Source organism: Pelmatolapia mariae, linkage group LG12 (assembly GCF_036321145.2).
Source record: "Pelmatolapia mariae isolate MD_Pm_ZW linkage group LG12, Pm_UMD_F_2, whole genome shotgun sequence".
Lineage (NCBI taxonomy): Eukaryota > Metazoa > Chordata > Actinopteri > Cichliformes > Cichlidae > Pelmatolapia > Pelmatolapia mariae.
Window position 1 is genome coordinate 30926634 of NC_086237.1, and position 22765 is coordinate 30949398.

The 22765-nt window shown below is 40.2% G+C and overlaps 1 protein-coding gene across 2 annotated transcripts in view; it reads left to right on the top strand.

Annotated features, from left to right (window-relative positions):
* Nucleotides 1-538: 538 nt before the first annotated feature.
* The window catches only part of kcnip3b (Kv channel interacting protein 3b, calsenilin), a 56336-nt gene continuing 34109 nt past the window's right edge, over nt 539-22765 (top strand). Inside the window, exons 1-3 of one of the 2 annotated variants that reach the window (XM_063490696.1) lie at nt 551-669; nt 3344-3493; nt 22421-22595. In XM_063490696.1, coding sequence (XP_063346766.1) covers nt 664-669; nt 3344-3493; nt 22421-22595 — 331 coding nt within the window. In that variant the 5' untranslated portion in view covers nt 551-663. Of the gene's footprint in view, nt 670-3343; nt 3494-22420; nt 22596-22765 lie in introns of both variants that reach the window. The other variant, XM_063490697.1, reaches the window with a different exon arrangement.

The window sequence follows — 22765 nt, forward strand, 5'->3', positions numbered from 1 at the left end:
AGGAGATTTTTCTTTCCACTGTCGCCAAGTGCTTGCTCGAAGGGGCTTTGAGTGCATTGAGGGTGCATTGAGACAATGCAGATATGATTTGGCGCTATATAATTAAACTAGACTGAACTGAGTATAACATATTGTAGCACACTGACTGAAGTGTAATATTCAGTCCTCTGGAGGGACCTGGCAACCAAAAAAGTTAATTAATGCCTTCTAAAAAAACATGAACATGTAAAGAAACCATTAGTTACAGCGTAAAATCAGTATTGCAGCAGCGATACTATCAACTCGAAAGAAAAAAAGCATGAAGAAAAGTGCATCACAGAATGTGTCTTAAATATTCTGCATATGCTATTTCAGACAACATCAACATCCCAGCGGAATTAAACCCACGGCCAGCCTGTTGACTTCACATCATCAGGCTGTAAGTCCACTTGTTTCCTCCAGCTGCACCCCTTACTCCACCCCCGCCCCTTCCGTGGATCTGTGTGTGTGTGTGTGTGTGTGTGTGTGTGTGTGTGTGTGTGTGTGTGTGTGTGTGTGTGTGTGTGTGTGTGTGTGCATTCCTTTGCATCCAGAGCAGCGGCAGTCGGAGGTTGAGAGTCCGCGCAGAGAGGACACACTCTGCAGAAATCAGCCATCATTGTCGCCGTTACAACACAGGAAAGCATGCAGGTAAGATCAACATCGAATGATTATTTTCTGTTATCGGGCATTTAAAAAAGGCGGTGCGCTGAAAGGAGGCTTTTCTGCAGGTTGCAAAAGCAAATACGCGTCTTAAGTTGAATTAACGCGTGGCATCTCCTCTACCGGCTACTTGTTGGCTTGATTTATATTTTTAACCAATTTTTCTTTCTTTCTTCGCGGACCTCGTTGGCTCATTCCCTCTCACTTTTGCCGAGAGCTGAGTTTCGGAGTGAAGTTATGTAATTGCAGCTGTGGAAGCTGCCTGTGGAGGAGACGCTTCGCTTTTAGCGCGCAGCAGAAATCCTGCAGACAGCAAGTGTCACTTGGCATCACGTCTCCCACCGCGACTTTTGCTCTCTGTCATCAAATTCTTTATAACGTGTGGTTTATTCATGTCATTAATGTGTGTGCGTGAAATAGACCTCCTTTATGTGATTCACTCGTGACTTCAAATCTGTAATAATCCTCGATTCTAACTAAAGAGTGGGATTGTGCTGGTAATTCTGCCGGTGTGTGTGTTTTCCTCCGTGCTGATGAATCAATTTAGGAGCTCAGACCTCAACAACAAGCAGCCTCTGAGTCTAAATCCGAGGTAATAGACTGTAAAGTGAAAGCCCAGCCTCCCCAAAGTGACTTCTACCACCTTGCAAGGCAGTGCTTATTAATTCTCCCAGAAAGAACAAGTTTCTCCCTTTATGACTGTTTTTTTTTTATATAGCGGGCTGGAAAACAAGGGCAACCCTGTGCAAAATATAATTTAAGAAAGGAAAGACACACATCATTCAGCAGGAGAAGGGAGGCTGCAACATGTGTGTAACAGTTTCAACATAAAATTCTGATAATCTCAGACAGGAGCTGGTGGTCACACGCAAACAACTCACAAGTGCATCGAGCTCTGAGTGGTGAGATTTTGATTGGTTGGAGTACAAGCTTGAGGACAGTGCAGAGCCTCTTTGAGATTGATGATACTCATCATCGGTCACTCGGTGGGTCAATAAGTCAGTCAGTAAATTGGTCAATAAATCACATGAACATCGGATGGAGAGCTGAGGTCTGTGTGCATGGACGTATGCGTGTACACTTGTGGTTCTTTCAGTCACCATGCTGTATTTATATATGATGTTTAAGATGAAAAATACCTAATGCAGGGGCACAAAGTACAAAAAAAGAAGCAAATTCTGACATTTCATGGACAAAGCAATGCTTGGCATTTTTTCTTTTCTGCATTTAGCAGCTGTTATTTCCTCCAGTTTGTAGGTTGACGGTTGCAGGACCTCTACCTCATCATTTTATCTCTTCTTTCTCTCTGGCTATTGACATGCAGGTGTTTGAATTAAATCACGCTGTGAGGGAGCTGGACACCTGCTGTTTCAGTGGGTGACTCACTTCAGTTTATTATTTGCTGTAGAATGACTGCGTGATCAATATTGTTGGTAGTTGTTTTCTCATTCTGAGTCATTTTCAGCAATATCAGAGTGCCTGTTGAAAGAGTGAGCCTGACATTTCTATATTTTATGCCACACTCCTCCTCAGTTTGAAAAATATTCATTTGGATAATGATAAATGTGAATTTACCCATTGCTTTTATTCTCTCCTGTTGTTGTTTCGTCTGGTTTAATGCTTGTTTGATACCTGAGTAATGTTTACTTAAAACTTCCAAGGTCTGGTGTTTTTTCAGTTTTTAAAATGTCAGTAAAAAACTGAACACAGTGACATAGTTTAAAACTTATATTTAACTAAAAATGGTACAAAGAAATTACTGAAACTAAGAAACACTGGCTGTTTGAAAAATATATATGCTCAGTTTGAATTTGATTCCACCACTAAATGTCCCCAAAACTGTGAAAGCTGTAAAAAAATCACCTGGTGGAACACTTTGTAGTTAATGCAGTTAATTAGTAAAATGACTGGCTCTATGAGAATATCCTAGAGAGGCTGAGTCTTTCACCTCTGTGGGACAGGATGCACGGGCAAGTGGTTTAGTCATTTAGGAATCACGTTTTCATTATTAAGAGAATTTTAGGATATTGTTATCGGCGGTACAGCGACAAGGCTGAAAACCAAAATAGCATGGCTGTGATCTTAAGGATCTAAGATAGTGCTGCATTTAAAGCAGGCATGATTCTGTGGCGGAAATTACTGCACAGGCTCAGAAACTCCTCTAAAAACCGCTGTCAGTGCAGCTCGTTGTTTCATCTACTGATGCAAATTAAAATTCAACCGTGCAAAAAGGAAAAACAAACCCAGATAGGCCCTCATTTTTGGCCCTGAGTTCATGTAAGATGGACTGAAAAAAGTGGAGAACTGTCCTGAAAGCTGTGTGACCAACAGCAAATTTTTCCAGAATCGGCTGTTTCTGAAAATCATAGACACTGAGCCCTGCAGTCTAAAGAGGAAAGCAACCATCTGGATTACCATCAGCGTACAGTTTAAAAGCCAGGGTCTGTGTATTAGTGCACATCACACTGGCAATTGAGGATCTTTGAAGGCGCCATTAAAGCTGGGTGATGCACATTTTAGAGCAAAATATGCTGCCATTCAGACTTTTTCTTCTTTGGGAAGTCTTTGCGTATTTCAAACTAACCTACAATTCAGACCTGTCATCCAGTGAAAACATTTGGTGTTTGTTTATTCTTTTTAATTTTTACTTTTGGAATTTTAGCCTTCATTTGACAGGACAGGGCAGACAGTTAACAGGAAAGTGGAGAGCGAGGGGGAGAATGACACGCAGGAAGTGGTCTGGGGCAGACTCAAACCAGGCCCAAGCAATGAGGACTTCAGCCTTTGGTACATCAGACACCAGTTCAACCAGGTGAGCTGTAGCAGCAATCCTTCTGATGTATTATGAAACAAGCAAACAAACAAACAAACAAAAAAAAAAACGTGACAAAGGAGGCCCTGAACTATTAAACATCTAAAATCTCACATCAAACAAAAGTGGGAAAACTTTTGACTTTTCAAACTCTAAATTTTGGTCTCCTCAATTTCCAAACTCTTGATGTTTTCATAAAGATGTGATGCAAGAAGAGGTGACTGCTTTTTGAAAACAAAATATTCAAAATGTGTATAAAAGAATATTTGTAGCCAACTACAAATATTACGTGAAACGAGTATTGAGGGGTGGACTGGACCCTCATGTCTGCACATTCCTGCCAAACCTCCCTATGTTTTGTTGACCCTGTTAGCTTCCCCAACATCCTCCTTAATCACTAATATCCCCTGATTACCTTTTTAGCTCTTAAAGTAACAATGTGAAAAAACTTTAAGCCGTGAACTGAGTTCAATAGTCTGAGTCTATTTTTCACTCCCAATTCAAGTGCAGAATCTTAGCCACCGTGGCTGCTATAGGACAAACATGTTTTAGTCAGCAAAAGAGATAAAAAATGTTGCCAACCAACATGTTTCTAATACCGTTAGGACTGGATCTGGAGCCGGCCCAGAGTTCTTTCCCTATCTGTAGAAGGTTGTAAGTCTGCTGTTTACCTCAGCTGTCAATGTCAGGTTAAAATTGTCCACCTTTAGTTACTGTGGACGAAGATGTCAAACTTTGTGGAAGGAGTCCAACACGGGTCAGACACATTCACTTCTGAACAATGAGAGTCGTACTGAGGTGAGTTGTTCAGGATATGCTGACCTGTTGGTAGCGCTGCTGTTTTTGTCGCTGTTAGCTACTATTAGCCTCTGTTGGCTGCAGTTTCATGGCAATAGTGAAAAGCTCTTTTAAGTAGCTGTAACACTGCTGGAATCTGATGTTTTGTGAATAAACACTCAGATGTGATGATTTAAATTAAAAATAGGATTTTTAGGACACTCAAGACTAACATTAGCTGGCTCTCTGATGATAAAATGTACATGTGAACCTTCAAATCTTGAGTCTGAGCGTGCAGGCACAAATTTAAATGTCCATACATGGTATGCGAACACCTACAACCTGTCTTCTTCTCCACCTTTGGTGTGTGTGGCTAGAGACCCATCACAGATAGAAATAGATAGAGATGTATGCCATATTGTATTGTATGTACGAGGTCCTGCCACTGAAAATACTTTCTGTTAGTCAGTCTTAGACTAACCCTAAATCTAACCCTAATTTCAAGTTAGCCAAAATTTCAAGATAATAATGCAAAATTTTGAGTTACGAATGGCAAAAAATGTTTGTTTGTTTGTTTGAATTACAGAAACTTCCATAGGTCTGGGATGGAAAACAGCCCACAGTCATACTTCTCCCTGTTATAAGTGTTTTTATTTAAATCTTTCTACTACTGTACTGCAAGTAAAGACCACAAAACAAGTATTTTATAGTGGAATTTTGCTTTAGGGGAGTTTACCCATCATAGCTATTACACACATAAGCCTGCAAGATGAGTGAATCTGTGGTAGACAGGCTGACGGCAACACACCCACCCTCACCCTAATGCTGCACCTGATACTGTGTCTTCGGGACCCACCTGCTCAATAGGTGGGGTGATTGGAAGTTTTAGACTCATTAAATAATTTACCAGGTCTGGTAACTGTATCCGTTGAAGTGGGAACAGGGATGGGCACCGCACAGTTCTGATCAAACTTCATCAGCAAACACAAAAGAGAGCTTCTGAAAAACAACAGAAAACTTTTAGCTCACCAAGGTCAAGTTGTTTTGTTTTGTTTTTCCAAAGTCTTCCATTTGTCTTATGATTACCATAGCTTATATTACCAGGAAGCTAAACACACACACACACACACGCACATGCACGCACACACACACACACACACACACACACACACACACACACACACACACACACACACACACACACACACACACACACACACACACAGCCAACTTCATATTACCAAGCAAAACGTAGTATTATTGACCTAAAAGGGTAAAAATACAGTGAGGTGCAAAGATGCTGCTGAAGAATATCAATCACTGATCAGTATGTGTCGTTATTATCTGCCAGTATTTTTATTGACCTGTCCGGAGAAGAACGAAGCAATGTGATATGTTTGGGACTGACTGAAGTGTAAGTGTGTGTGTGTGTGTGTGTGTGTGTGTGTGTGTGTGTGTGTGTGTGTGTGTGTGTGTGAAGGAGGAGGGGCTGATAATTGAAACATGTCTCTTCTGTAGCTCTGAGCCTCCCCAGAGTATTAATTCTTTCACCACATGCAGGCTCACACATCAATATAAGACTCACTCTTGCTCTTCTCTGACACACACACACACACACACACACACACACACACACACACACACACACACACACACACACACACACACACACACACACACACACACACGTGCGCGCGCAAACACACACAGCATGCAGTCCATATGGATGTGCTATCCTCCCACAGACACAATGATTCGCACTGACAGCCATACTGAGAGGCTGAAGCGTTTAGGACACAAATAGTATCAGCTGTCGACCATCAGTCTGCTTTCATATTTTATATTTTCTTCATCATGCTGCTGACTTCACATATAGAGCCGCACTGTGCCACATCGCAACAACATATACAGTAATGCAGATATTTTCTGTCTGCTTACAGTAAAGGTTACAGCTCTGCTTGCTACCTTCTGCAGAAATCTGAGAACAGAATTGGACTCATTGTCAAAGCTTTATCACTTTATCACCTATTTATTTGATTCAGATGCTGTATATGCAGTTGGGTGTGTGATTTAATTTATCTGGCAAATGACTTTACAAAGAGAAGGAGAGGTATTGCATACATAGTTGACAGGATCTCATCGAACAAAGAGACAGAAGCTAGAAGGAAACAAACCAGTCAAGAAGAAGATGAACTAATATAAATGCACCAATCATTATCATCCTCTGTAATGACACGTATGAGCGTTTTCTGATCTCTTGTCACTGCTGGCAGCACAACAATTGCTGTCTGTGCTTTACAAAATCAATACATTGGCTGTATCAATATTTGACTGTTACGTAACTGTGCAGCGCATTTCCACCATTATAACTGTGCCTTCATTAGGTTTAGACCCAATCAAAAATGAAGACATTTTTAAAATAATTAATGGTGGAAGCTCATATTAAAAATGGTAAAAGTAATTAATGAGCTCAACTTGCAAAAACATCACTTTTAATTTTGGATATTAATGTCAGAGAGAGGATATCAATATGATAATTTCAGGCATACACTGTCCCTATGGGTATAGCAGCCCGTCAAACCTCCCGCTCTGTTTGGTAGGCTCAGCCAGTCAGAAGAGACTTGGTTTAAGCTGAGGGTTGGCTTAAAGGGGGAGGAGCTAAATAAAAAAAGCATATTTCAGACTGCTCAGAATCCCAGTATGAGATAAGTAAGGCTACTCCTGTTTGCTGGAGAAAAAGAATTGAGGTCTGTCCATCAGAGTGTCCACGTCACACTCTTTTTTTGAAGTCACGCTGACCTCCTGGGGCTACTATTTTGGCTGATTGTCCACGTGGAGTTCTGAGCTGACAAAACGCATCTGTATCATTGCGGCTTTACTTTGGTCGTCTCGCTGTGCTTCCTCCCATTTGGCTGTGTTTTCAGCATGGTGTCCCGATGCGTCCATCTGTCTTTGTTATTATGAATGGTGTCCTGATGTGTTGTTTGACTGCGTTGTTATGAGCATAATTTCGGCACAGTGGCGCTGCGGCAGCCACGTGACTAAAAACTGAAATTTGACATCTTTGCCAGTTAAATTTAAAAACGTTAGTGACATGGGAACAATGCCCTGTTTTTTCTTTTGGTGGTAAAACAGAGAGAGGAAATAAAGACAAGGAGTGTGCAGTTTGTAGTCATTTAAGGATGTAAAGCTGCATGAATGTACATTAACATGATTAAATGACATATGTACTATGGGCTCTTAGCAACAAAACCATAAGGAATCACTACCAGGCTCTGCATGGTGCTCCTTCATCTCTGTGGAGCTCCTTAGCGTCATTTCAGCTTGCTATTTTTGTGTTACAGATGCAGTTTTGCAATTTTGGTCAAATCTCACCAGTAACATGGTTTCCAGCTACTGCAAGATGCTTTTTACAAAAAAAGAAAACAAAAAAACCCTGATAAAATCAACCATCGGTACACTTCCTGCTTAGTATCAAACCAGCTGGTGGACTTGATGAAGCATTTAGCAGCCGAGGAGCTATATTAAGTTGGTGAAAATCAAACAAGAGCATATAACACACTTGCCATTAAAAACAAAGGAAAACCTAACAAGGTGATGACATGTGGGGTATATTTACCCCAGCTGCTTCCAGTCAGACAAAAAACACTCAGAAGTTCCTCTCCATAAAGATGGAGGACTCTCAAGAGACATATTTGGTATGGATCAGATGTTTTGCTCCTACTTTGCTCATAAGGCAGCTTAATTGTTTCTTTTCATTAGACCAATCATCTCTTTTAAACTCCACATTCTATTGTTTGTAAGGATCTGCTGGTTCCTGATCCTCATGGCAGTTTTAGTTTCGCCGTGCTGAACACAGAGGGCGTTATCCAAGAGTTTTCTCCGGCTGACTTCTTGTCATTTAGATGTTTTAAATAAGAAGAATTTTCCTTTATTTCATTTCTTTTAAAAGGACAAGCACAATCTTTTCATTTTTCTGCTGCCAGTGATGTCATAACTCCAGGTGTTTCCTATTTTAGAGCCAGTCTGTGCCATGTTATTTGTCAACACACTGTGCCAACAAAATGAACCAACTCCCCGTGAAGCTGTGTTGTTCTCATGCTGCTTCACAAATGCAAGGCAGAGATTTAAGAGCATCTCGCTCTGCTGGAAGCCTGGATGGGTTATGTGCGAGGGTTTAACAAGTATTCACTGTACTTCTCCCTTTGTGCTGTCAGTCCTTGTCACCATGCTCCTCCTTCTGCCTGCTTGCCTTATCTCCCTGCATATGCAAGCACACATGGGCATGCAGAGGCTGAGTCTGCCTTCCCTTCTGTTTAGATCCCAGCTGGTATCTCTGCTTCACCTGGAGAGGAGCATGGTGACAGGTGACATTATGTGTGTGAGGGGGAGGAGGGGGAGGTGCCCCTGCAGGTGGGAGAGAGATGGAGAAGGAGTGATTGACTGTGAAATAAATTGGAAGGAATGAAGAGGTGACGAGATGGAGCGATTGAGAACAGATTTGTGCAGACATCCAGGGAGAGGAGACACAATAAATATTAAAATGAGGGGCTAATGAAATGACTGTTGTTTTCCCATTGTGGATGTGTTGGTGTATGTGTGCATACGCTCAGTTTCATTCTGTCTAAAATCATGTTAAGGCTTTGAGATGCAGCCCTGTGGATCAATTAGATCTCCTCAGAGTTCTACAAAGGAATGCTTAACAATAAATAGGAAACAGAGACAACTTGGGAGACAATAAAGGTTTGTGTTGTAGTAGTTAGGATGAAAACAGAAGAAATAACATACATTTTTTTATTTTCTCCCTTTTCCCCCCTGGTTCCAGTAGAACCAGTCTGGGAACTTCTCAACCAGTGCTTTGTGGTTCCCAGGTTAGCCAGTTGATAGCTTTTAAAACTTTGCTGTCTACAGGGACTGTTTCCATGCAACTGTTTCTAGAGATTAAGCTGAAATGACTGCACACTAAGCTGGTGTTTCCAAACTTGCATGACAGATGTGTATTTTACAACAACAGTAGCTGATTAAATATAATTTAAATGGCATTCAGTTAACAGAGCGAGCAGAATTTGAAGGAATTAATGTTGCACTTGCTTAATGGTCCAATTACCAACCACCATAATGGTTACTCTGTGGCATTATCCAGCTTTTCTGTAAGAAGAGAGAGAGAGGAACAGGAGAGGACTGAATCATGTAACCTTGTTCACAAACAATAATGGTCTATCCAGCCATTTTCTTCTGCTTACCCAGTTCAGGGTCATGGGGGCTGGTGTATGTCCCGGCTTGTCAGATGGTGCATAAAAAGTCCCTAATGCAGACCCCTGACACAAACCTTGATAAAACAAAAGAAAAGAGAGAGAAATTATTCAGTTGAAGTATGAAGTACATGAAAATCCAGAACAGAAATTCAACTGCAGAATCTAAAGGTCTTAAAAAACAAACAAAAACAAATGCACAGAAGGCAGAGCAAATAGGGAAAACAAACAGGCTGAGAGCACAGGCAATATGTCAGGAACATCATATAAACCTCTCAAAAAATTAAAGGAACACTTTAAAAACACATCAGATCTCAATGTGAAAAAGAATCATTCTGGATATATATACTGATATGGATTGGGTAATGTGTTAGGAATGAAAGGATGCTGCATCATTTGATGCAAATGAAAATTATCAGCCTACAAAGATGCCCCAAAAAATCAAAGTGAAAAAGTGATGTGGCAGTTCAGCAGTTTGTATGAACTTACATGTTTGTATGCATCCTCGACAATGTCAGGGCATGCTCCTAATGATACGACAGAGGGTGTCTTGGGAATCTCCTCCCAGATCTGGACCAGGGCATCACTGAGCTTCTTTACATGCTGAGGTGCAACCTGGCGGCATCAGATGGATTAAAACATAATGTCCCAGAGGTGTTCTGCTGGATTTAGATCAGGCAACCATGGAGCCAGTCAGCAGTATCAATGCCTTCATTCTACAGGAACTACTTATATACTCTCATCACACAAGGCTGAGAATAGGGCCAAAGATTTCATCTCAACACCTAATGGCAGTCAGGGCATCATTGCCTAGCTTGTAGAAGTCTGTGTGTCCATCCAAGGATATGCCTCTCCAGACCATCATTGACCCACAACCAAACTGGTTGTGAAGAACCATGTTACAGGGAGCATAACGTTCTTCACAGCTTCTCCAGACCCTTTAACATTAGATACATGTGCTCAGAGTGAACTTGTTTATGTGTGAAAAGCACAGGGCACTTGTGCTAGTCCTCAGGCCACCCTCATGAAATCTGTTTCTGATTGTTTGGTCAGAGACTTTCCCACCAGTGGGCTGCGGGAGGTCATTTTGTTGGCTGTTCCTCCTTATAGAGAGGAGCAGGTACTGACTCTGCTGATGGGTAATAACCTTCAGCTCTCCCAGAGTAACTATCTCCTGGAATCTCTTCCATGCTCTTGAGACTATGGTGGGAGACAGTAAATTTTGGGGGAGAGTGGAGACACCTAGGAAACTAGACACAGCTGAACTAAATCAGATAACGAGACATGGAAAACTAAAACTAAAATATGGCATAAGAGACAAATAAAACAGGAAGTAACATGACACAGAAATGAAACCTTAACAACCAGATACAATGAGTCATTAAGTGATTAACTAAAGCAATGAAGCTAAACCAAGTAATTCTAACTCTAACAAGAACTGAAGACTAAACGCAGTGACAATAAACCTGATACAACATGAAGGTACAGATACCAAGGAATGAAAAAACCCTGTAATACTAATCAACAGGAAATAACTAGAAATTAACACAAGAAATAATAAGCAGAAGTCAAATCAAAGGAAAACTAAAACCTGATTGAGACTATGAGGCTGACACTTACAGAAGTAAAGAAAACCTGGAGTATAAGAGCTCCAAGCAACAAAAACCAGAAAACCATAATCAAACAGAATTTTTAATACTTAACCAGAAAGTCTCAACAAACCCAAACCGTGGGTTCAAAACCACAGGACAATGAAACAGCTATCATAAGGGAAAAGGTGGCATAGAGCCTGGACAGGCTGGCAGTCAGTTGCAAGGCTGAACCACAGAGACAAACACTCACAGCCAATTTAGAATCCCCAATCAAACCAACGTGCAAACTGAAGCTTTTGTGCTTGCAATTGTGCGATGAGCGGATATCGCTGGTTATAGCATACATTATTTACACTATGTGGTGTTCCCTGTTTACTAATGCTGTCTGCAATGTAGATCCAATATTGCTTAGTGAAAAAATGTGGCTCCTTGACACATTGTAGATTAATATTTTTTTCAGATTACTTCCTTACTTCAGATTTAATAACCTGAAAAAATATTAAAGTTTTCTTTTACTTGTAAAATTGTGTGCACAAGATAAGAAAAAAATGATAAAAAGCTATTTAATTCTAGCGTAGAGTAACCCTATACATTTACTATTGCTTATAATGAAACAGTCCCCACTAAAAGGGGAGAGCTTCTATCACTATTCATACATGCTAATGTTTGTCGCTTATATAAGAGTGCACACACACATACACACACTGGCTTCTACTCTTGTGTGTTTAAAATGGCAGAAAATGACACAGTCCTCCAAACTCTTTATAATGAAGGTGTCACTCCTAAATCACTTTCAGATTATCCTCAGAACAAAACTTCGCTCACCAGCTGTATCTGGCTAATCTATGATTGTTTCTGTGCAGGTGGAGGGTTTTAGTGAACTCTGAAAGTGCAGTATCACTGAGCTGCAGCCTGACTGGTTGTTATTCTGTAGGTGCAACAGTTATATGTGGAGGTGTGTGCTGGTTTAACTCTCCCTGTGGGGACGTTTACACAGTCACATGGTGCGATTGTGTCTTGCCTATGGGCACAGAAAGCAACATAAATCATTCATTTTTTTTCAGGCAAGATTTTAGGGTTATGGTTAAACACCACAACACGACTGGACAACATTTAACTCTTTAAGAACGACAATATGAAAATATTTTTGCTGTATCTTGAATGGGTTCAGCCTCATTTATACTTCTTTTCTAAAAACAGTGTAAGCCATTATAAGAAACTAACACAACATCAGTAACAGCAGTCTCGCTGAAATCGGTGTGAGTCAATGTAGTGTCCATCAAAGTCACACAAACACAACTGTGTATAGACATTGTGGTCTTGGTCTATTTATAGTCTGCACACTCTCTATATCGTCCTCTGTAGATGTGCTTCGAATGCACGTCAATGGTCTCAGTACAGACTGTATATACAGTCCTGTGAAAAAGTAACTGTCCCCTTCCTGATTTCTTTTTTTTTTCCATGTTTGCCACACTCAAATTTTTCAGATCATCAAATAATTTTTAATATAAAGCAAAAATAACCTGAGCAAATTTAAAGAAATGCAGTTTTACATGAAGAAAGTCTCTTTTTTATTGTTGAACTCTGACCTTAACTGAAGCAAGTGATGCCTGCAGTTTTTTAGATCTTCTGGGTTCTTGTGAGACCTCCTGGATGAGTCGCTGATGCGCTCTAATTTTGGTCACACCTGGGATGATTCACCACTGTTACAGATTTTCTCGCTTTGAGGATAATGGTTCTCACTGGAGTTCACTGGAGTCCCAAAGCCTTAGAAATGGCTTTGTAACCCTTTCTAGACTGATAAATCTCAGTGACTTTGTTTCTTAACTGTTTTTTTAGATCGTGGCATGATGTGCTGTTTTTGTGATCTTTTAACCCACTTCACTGTGTCGCACAGGTTTTGTTTAAGAGGTTTCTTGATCTAGCAGATCTGACAGTAATCAGGTCTGAGTGTGACTAGTGAAACTGATCTTAGCTTTCCAAATAAATTGGGTTCAGGATTTAAAAAGGGGTGCAAGAAACCTTACCTTTTCACACAGGTGGAGGTAGACTTGGATAACTTTTTATTTCCTTAATAAATTTAATTTTTATAAACTGGATATAACATTCTGAAACATTTACATTTGACAAATATGCAAAAAAAACAACAACCCCAAAAAACACTGTCAGGTCCCATTGTGATGTTTAGCTGTGTTTTTAGGTGTCACTCCACCCCTGTCAGATCCGATCTGGCAGAGCCTGGGTGGCTCTGTATGCCCAAGCTAGTTCAACCCAACGCACACCCTGCTTTCTCATCTGTTTGCCTCTAAGTGGGACTTTAATTTGTAAAACGAACATCATGCTGTATTCAGTAAGACTTAAAAGTACATTTTCTCTGTAAGCTTCTTTACAATCTGACTTCATTTTGCAACCAGAGGAGTTATCCCCTGTTGGCCATTAGAAAAAATGGCATGTTTAAATTCATGCTGACCTTGAAGAAGCGACAGAGGAGTACAGATGAACTCTGCTGGCTAAGTTTGAGTCACACTGACACAAAGAGTCAGCGAGAAAGTGAGAGAAAGTGAATCTGCTGTGGCCTCGTTAATCACTCATAAATTATTAATGGAAACTCCCATCCGGTGTTATAACATTGCAAGGATACACCGCTCTCTCTGTCTCAGACCTCTTTCCATCACTTTTACTTTCATTTTTTTTTTCATATTGCTGTGTTTTCACAGAGTCATGAGCTTCTTTAAGCCATTCTCCCAGAATGACTTCACTCTCAAATGTCCTTCTCGGGTATTCTAACATAATTTATAACACGACTGCCCAACATTTAACTCCTTAAGACTTCCTGCATGAAAATACTTCTGCTGTATCTTGAATGTCATCGGCCCCACTTATACATCTTTTCTACACATAGTGTAAGCCATTTTCAGAAACCAATAAAACACAAATAATGTCAGCAACAGTGCCTTAATTCGCAGTGAGTGTGCATGTTTTCTCACCTTTTCTGTTGTCTGTAGGGGCTCGTAATTGTTGAATCATTATGTGTTGTGCACTATTTTCACACTAAGAATCCAAGAATAAAACACTTTCAGGCTTTTAGTCTTTTTAACAAAAATAGGGAAGAAATGATTTGGTTAACATGTGTGAAAAAAGAAGGGAAAGTGGTTTGCAAATATCTACTACAAATAAATTAAAGCTGCTCTCACTTACTGTGACAATCTCACAGGGATTCATTACTAAAGCCTGCAGCTCTTTTAGCATCACTGAACTGATTTCTTCTACCCGTAATTTTCCTTTGTGATTCAGTTTTGCTCTGCTTGCCATAAGCATTTTTTTATTTTTTTACTTAACCTGTCATATTTGTTGTGAAGATGAAGACCCAAATGCAGACACTCAGGCACTGTCAGGCAAGCTGACTGTGCAGCAGGCATGAGTAGGATGCAAATGCAAGACTTGAAAACATGAGGAGTAAACTAAAAGCGCTTTTATTTAACCTAAACTGGATACAAAAATAATACAAGGTGAAAAAAACAAATCTAAACATACTTCAAGGTAGGACACAACCACTAGGGACATCACAACAGGAACAAAGGGAGACTCAGACAATATATACACACTAGGCATTACCTGAAAACACCGGGGAATACACTGAAGGAAATCTGACTATTGAGACAAGGGGGAGTAAAACTAAGCACAATACACGAGACAAGGGCCTATCAAAATAAAACAGGAAGTAACAATCACTGAGACCGGGACTAAGACATGTGAACCTGACACTTAGGAATATAAAAAAATGGGGAATCAAAAGATATTTCGAATAAACAAAAATATCCAACAGATAGAGGACTGTGACATAACCTTTATTTAATAATATGACTGATAAAATTAAAAATTCACATCCACATTGTTCTTGCCAAGACAGACACCAATAGTATTAATGGTAGTTGTATAAAAAACACAGATACACAGTGGAAAACAGTGAATATAAAAAGTAAAATACAACACAAATAACCAACCTTTTTGACTTTCAGTGCCAATTATGACTAAAAGAACAGTAAAGGTCATTGTGTTGGCCTACAGGGAGTAGCAGTATTCAGGAAAAACATTTTCAGCCCAGAGTAACTGCCTCTAGGTTATTTAAAATCCCCATAAATTCATTTAGTGAGCTGATTTTGTTGCAGATTCTGAAAGCAAGCTGCTAATTTAAAGGCTCTTTTGTTAAAGTTCAGTGCAAACTTCCAGGACAGACAGCAGGAATGAATCTTAGGCAGTGACGACCCACAATTTCTTCATTAATCTAATGCAGTGGTTCCCAAACTTTTTTTGCTAGGCCCCCCTTTGTTTTACAAGAAAAATGTTCGCGCCCCCGGCCCCCTTCTCGCGCCTGCACGCGCGCACGCACAAGCACATCCTCCAACCACACACACCCATATTTTGCTCCATTGCGGTTTATTTCACACCTCAAACATTTAGTAAACAATTAAGCAAATACAAGTAATCTGCAATAACTTACAGGTAGTAATAAAATAAACTACTAACTCTTTTAGGCTACGTCCGCACCTACACGGGTATTTTTGAAAACGCAGCTGTTTCGTCCACACGTAAACGGTGTTTCGAATCACCGAAAACGGAGATTTTTTAAACTCCTTTTTTGCGTTTACGTGTGGACGAGGAATACAGAGTTCGTCAACGTCAAAGGTATGTGCCTTTTTTCACGTTACCTTATTGTTTACATGAGATGAATTGCAGAATGGGAGATAGAGACAAAATACTGTTACTGTTAATCTGACTATCTTCAGGTTTTAAACGCTCACATACACACACGCAGTTACTGTCCCTCCATTTACAAAGGCAGAGGCATCACGGTGTGATTATTTTACGTGTAGTTGTTTTTTTTCATGTGTAATAATATTCAACATTGCTATTAATACATTTTTCAAAAAATGCCTCTCTGCGCAAAATGGGTTTTAAAAACATAAACAACTGTAGGATACTGTTTGTCCCTGATTTAGACAGCCTAGCGTGTGCTCCCGACACAGGGAAAACCAATTCTGCAGGGGAGACCTACCTTGGCACTTGTGCAGGTGAAACCAAAGGGAAGACATGCTTCACCATATTTTCTAGTCTTTGACTTAGAATGAAGTTGGTTTGGAAACATTTTCAGCGATGGTCCATCTCCTGCTTTGCGTTTCTGTGGGCGCCCCGTGCTAGCAATGTCCAAGCGTTTTGTTTCCCACCTCCCCCCCTTTTCATTCCGAGCCCCCCCTGCAATGGCTCTGCGCCCCCCCTTGGGGGCGGGCCCCACACTTTGGGAAGGTCTGGTCTGATCTAATGGATTAAGAAAGGAGCAAGGCAAGAAATCCCTTCTAAATAATAATGTAGCAGTGGTTTAGTCTATGACATGAATAAACCAGACCAACCAACCCCAGCATACAACGTTCGGTGGAGTTTGGAATAAGCCCCAGTGGAGACGGTATTAAGCGTATCTATGCATTGTGAAGGTAGGTGCATATAAATCACGTCACTATAAATGAGCACTGACATAGGAGTAGAGGCTGAAAGTCTATTTCTTTCCTAACGGGACAGAAAGGACAGTTTCAGTTTAAGTTTTTGCAGCAGTTACTAAATGTTAGTTGTAAAAGGCAGCGAGCCATCAATTATTATTCCTTAGTACTTATACTGTAACTCTTGGAGTGGACTGTAGAGAAACACAAGATGTTTAGTGGTTTCACATTTCAAATTTGTCACCATTTAAACAAATTCTAAATCACGCACGCTGTGCTGTACATCATTAAAAGCTACAGTACCATGCAGCCATAACCTTTTTAAGGAATAGCAGATGTTTTTGACTAGTATACATTTTTAAAAGCCAAATTCATGTTACATTTTCACTCTAAAATAGCATAGCAACTACCTGTCGAGGAAAGCAAAGCACTTATAAGCCTAACAGCCTGATAATTCCCTCATTAGTTTGTCAGTTAAGATAAATAAACAAAGAAAATAGAGGAAATGAAGCTGTGCTAAAATAAGGTAAATATATTGGACTTAGATTCGACAGGTGGCCAGAAATAAAACACCAAATTAATGCTAATGCTGATCCGTGTTTGCTGACAGTGTAAACATTGCTTGCTGACACAGCTCCCGGATTCGTTCTCCATAACAGTTACAGTGTTGTGTTTACAGCCTGCATGGCTGTTCCAAGTGACCAAAACTCTACTAATACTGCTCAAGAAAAAAAAATGTATCTGATGAGAGGGGTTCAAGTTAATTATAATCATAAGACAAGAGGGAAAAGGATGGAGATGAATTAAAGAGAGAAGCTCAGTTGTGTTAGTTTTCTGTCAGGTCCTGGCACTGTTTTCCTATAGTAAATATTGAATTTTGTTCTGGTCTGAGAAAGTGTTGAACTCCTGGTATTTGAGTTTCATTTCAGTTTGGAATGAGATATTTCTGTCGTTGTACCAGAAGGAAGTGCAGCTCCATCTGTTCTTCTTGTTGTTTGTTGTCTGTTGTCTTTGGGTTGCCATGTTTGTATTTGTCCACCAATCTCTGTGACCAAGCTGAAGTTTTCTAGCGACTGTCTTTCTAAATGTGCAGAGGTTTATAGGAATTGATTATTATGCTAATTATGCTATCATGCAGTGGTGCATTACATGATTTGAATTTAAGTTTAATCATTAACTGACTCACACTGGGCCTCATTGTGGCCCCTCAGTCCATCCTCTGTCTTAGATGTCTACAATCCATCATTTTAGCCTTCTCTGCATTTTGCGACTCACAGCTTTAACCCAACTTTGTTCTGAAAAGCTCGCCCTTTTAAACAAGGTTTGAACAGCAGGTGGGTCAGTTACTGTCTCACAGCCAGAACTGTGTGCCTGAAAGGACCAAGAGTAGAAATAAACTGCCTGAAACCGAGTGGTTAAATCTGCCTGAATTGTGAATTGGCTCACACATAATAACTTAATCTGATGTTATTTGAAACATTGGCTATGTATAGAAATATAAGCATGCAGAAATTATAACAGTCAAAAATTAAACACATAATTTGTTGGGCAAAAAGGGAATTATTGTAGTTTTGGTTCTGTACACCACCTCAGTGGATTTCAAACTAAACAATATGTGAGTGAAATGCAGACTTCCAGCTTTAATTCACTGGGTTTTACAAAACTGCGTTACATGAACTGTTTTAGAATTACAGCCAGTTTCATGGCCAAGTGAGGTCTGTTCTCTCATTATTTCATGACAAAATGGAGCCTAATATCTCAATATAATTCAAAGTGCTGTGCCCAAAGGCCCAAGAGATGTCAGTGCAAGTGAGGGAAGCCATCATTAGGATGACAAACCAATTAAACCAATCAGAGATAAAGCAGAAACTTCAACAGTAGCCACATCAACATCTGGTACATAATTAAAGACGAGGAATGCGCTGACCAGCTCAGCAACCCCTAAAGGCCTAAAAGAAGACAGAAGACAACTAAAGTACATGATCAGAGAATTATTTTTATAGTTAAAAACAACAACTTCACAATATATAACCAAGTCAAGAGCATGCTTATGGAGGTAGACGTATCATTGTCAAAGTCCCTATCAAGAAATGCCTTCATGAATGGAAATACAGGGGGTCTACAAGAAGGTGCAAACCACTGATTACACTCAAGAACAAGAAGGGCAGATTAGACATTGTCAGAAAACATCTTAAAGATGCTTATTGTTTCATTTAAAGTCTACTGTGGTGGTGACAGAGGCAAAACTACAAAAAGTGCTCAATTGTCCAACAAACTGTACATTTTTGACATAAACACCATCAGTCCTCTTTAACTTTGTTTCTCTTTGACTGTGTTTCATTTTAGGGTGATCCAGATTCGCTCTGTAACATAATAAGGCCAGAGTTTATGCTTCACATTAGCCAACCTCCGCTGTAACAAGTAACAACCCAGCGACTTATATTTAATAATTGATGGCAGAGCATAGCGATGCGTACGGCTTGGCTCCTCCGTTTGCTCTGAGCGTTATGGGTCCCTTATAGGATGTGCGTGAGTGTTATAGAGGATGTTGTACAGGCATTACAAATGGGAAGTGCCGCCCCGGGACAAAGCCAGCTGAAGCGTTAAGGAACAGAAGATACTAGCTGCAAACGTGTGTGTGAGTGAGTGACTGTGAGTATGCCTACATGTCCAGCAGCCCATGAATAAACAAATAATGTAGGGCTGCATTTTCTGTTGTTTGCACTGTGCCTGTCTGCATCTGTTTGTCTTACGGCCCTCTCTTTGGAGTTTGGGACTTTCTCTTAAAAGCCACGCTGAAAACAACACTTTCCAATAATGTACTTCTCCAAAGAAGCGAGTCACCGCTGAGCACATTCGCAGCATATATGTCACTGTTGACATGCGATAAAACAGATATTGTATGTTGTCATTACGATACAAGCCATCTTCATCCGTCTCTTTCCTCGCAGTCGTCCCTCTCAGCCACTTTTTCCACTCATCTTTCGCTGTTTTTACCAATCTGTTCATGTGGAAGATGCACAGAAATAACCTTGAAAATGTATTCCCCAGCAAAGTGCTTTCATATCTTCACCTCCTATCTTCCCATCCTCCATCCCTCTGTCCTCTGGCCGTCCTCAGATAGGCCACGATTCATTATGGTAATTGACTTCGGTTCTTCCAGGAACATGAGCAGACCTTGTTCTCCTCACATCTTTTTCTTTTTTTTCTCTCGCTCTCTCTGTTTTCCTTTCTGCCTTAAAGTAAAGGATTTGCATGGTCAGACTCCCACAGAATCAAATAGCCGTTAAAAATCCTGCGTGTGTTTGTTTGTGCACCCTGCATCTTCATTTTCCCCCCTCCTCTCCCTCTGTCATCCCTTTCTTCCCTCTCTTGCCAATAGCATAACGGGGTGTCTGTTTGTTCACTGTTCACCTCTTTCATCTTCCTTCCTGCACATGTGTGTGTATGTGACTATTTTGCATGCACCCAGCAGGAGCAGCTTAATAGAGCTTATTGAGAACTTAAGAAAAGAGATTCTCAGTAAATCAGAGATCGCATCGGATCAAATCAATGTTTGCTGGATAAAAAAAACTGAAAGGATGCCAAGATGTGAAGGAAAGAAATTGAAAAATATATTAGAGCCAAAAACGTTATCTCCTCTGATGAAAGCGGATAAATGCTGAATATGAATGAGATGGTAGGGATGGGGCTTGCATGGTAAGCATTACAGGGAGCTGAAATATGAAAATGAACAGAATCAGGCTTTTAACTAATCTGAAATTAAAGTTATTTCAGCTATTTAAAGATGTGAGAGCATGATATTTGTAGATGAAGTGGAAATAATCTCTTTAAGCATGGCTTGCTCTTATTCTTTCTTTTGGATCTAATCGGTGTCAGAGAGACGTCGTGTGCTATTTTATTTGTAGCCAGAAATATGAAACCATCCTTACTTAAATTTCAAGACTGTTTTGTGACTGATACACTGTTGGTGTCTCACCAGTTGTGTTATTGTTGTCTGGCTCTTAGTAAGAAGGTTTATCTGCCACTGGGAAAAAAAAAATAAAAGAAAAAAGTATCAGGCAGACTTGTCAAGGGAAAAAAAGGCAAAATTTCAGATTAGTACGTTAGAATTTCGACGTACAAACTCACAACGTCCAAGTAAGTCGTTTGACTTATGGACCATACAGAAGCTTGTGTAAAATAAATGTAGTATAGTCAATATAGTATTGAGTACTGATATCTCAGTCTCTTAAATCAGTGCTGGATGATTCCATGCGTTTATTCGCCTTTAATTGCATCTTATACTGTCTGTCGTCCTCCACTGGTCGTTTGTGCTGCTGTAACTGTTATTTTGATCCACCTCTTAAACTTTAAACTTCCTGTTTGAATAAATGCGCCATTGTCTTCGCCACAAAATGTATATAAATGATGGCTGTAGCTATTAGCATCTATTAGTTTCTCTATATTATCACTGGCCACTTCCATGTTGGTTTTTTAGTGCCAGGAGTGGCCGCGAGGGTGCATTAATAATGCTAGCTAGCTTAGTTTGAAAGCTAGCTAGCATTAGCAAACAGTAGCAAACTGGCAAACAGTACTGGTACAACACACAGGCACACATATGTGTAAGCTCTAGAGGTTTTATATGGAGAAAAATAACCTACCCCATACTGTTTTATTCATCATAATTATTTCAGGTTATTAATATGTTTAAATTTCTGTTTTTGTCACAAGATAATCTTTGCTAAAGTCTTGTTCTTCTATTGCACCATAAGATGAAGCATCTATTGAAATGAAGCAGGACTAAATTAATATAGGACTAATTAAATAAAGACTTTTACTCTGGAAAACTGAAGCCTAACATCCTTGGATACCTCACTGATAATCCATTACAATGTCGCAAAAGGCTCCAACTACACAGACACGGTGAAGCGGTCCAAGTCAGAATGTTGAATTGGCAGAGGTGAGGCCCAACGGTCAGCTCTGTCCAAATGGATGAGTTATAAAATATTCAGTGGTTATGATTTTTTTTGTTGTAGGCAGTAAACATGCTCTTTAATGCTGTAAAACAGGATTAGGCCATCACTTTCAGATGGGCTGGGACACCGTACCCATGGAACCTAGAAAATGAAGCTTTCCAACATGCATTAAATATTCTGAAAGGGTCTTTTTAAACCCCAAATCCCATCTTTTTCCAAACCTACTATAACAAAGAACTTGTAATGCCTAAATCAATTGGTGGGTGCAAAAGAAATTTAAAAATTGTCCCCAGTGAGAGCTAAACTCCAGTCTCCTTAATGAAAGGATGGACCTTTCCACTCCTGGGACAGTGGAAACACTCTTAAATGTCATTTGAGAGATGTTTATATGAGTAATTTCAGTAGGTGGGAATAGTCTAGCAGCTCTAATCAATATTTCTCATTAACAGCAGCTGCAAACAATGTTAAAGAAAGGGAATAGCAAGAGAGGGAAACAACAACTGGTATTAACATCATTAGCATCGTTCAGCTCTCTGTTTTACTGTCGTGGTTCACTGTTACGTCATGTCAGCAGACAGTTGGTGGCAGTGGAAAAGCTCTGATGTGCTTATAAAACCTCATAAAACACTAAAGAGATCCAGAACTGAACTTTTTCTGAACCTCTTTAAAGAGTTCCTGAAACACTTGCAGTTCAGAGATTAATCAGATTCTCTAGGCATGCACACACACACACTCACTCATAATCTCTGGCTCCATTTAAACATTTCAGTCGGATTTGTTTAATTTTAATTTTGTGCTGAATTCTCTCCTGCTTCCTCCTCTTCCCCCCTCATCCCCTCCCTTCCCCTCTCTCCAGGCGGATGGCAAGGTGGTCGATGGCAGCCTGCTCGGAGATGCCAACGGCGTTGAGCCTGCACCGGGCAGAGTGAAGGATTCTGGGAAGTGGCAGAAGCCGCGGTTCTCTCGGAAAGCTCTGATGAAGTGCTGCCTGGTGAAATGGATCATCGCCAGCACGCAGCCACAGGACAAAGGTGAGAGGAGTGACATGAGGATCTCAGGCTGAGTGTGACATGTGGGGTGAAAGCACAAAGAGTTTGAACTGATCAATGGCTTTAACACATGAATCCCAAAGTCCCTGTAGACTGAGCTGGTCAGTTGACCTCAGGGTCAAGTACCAAGAGATCATTTAAAGTCATACGCT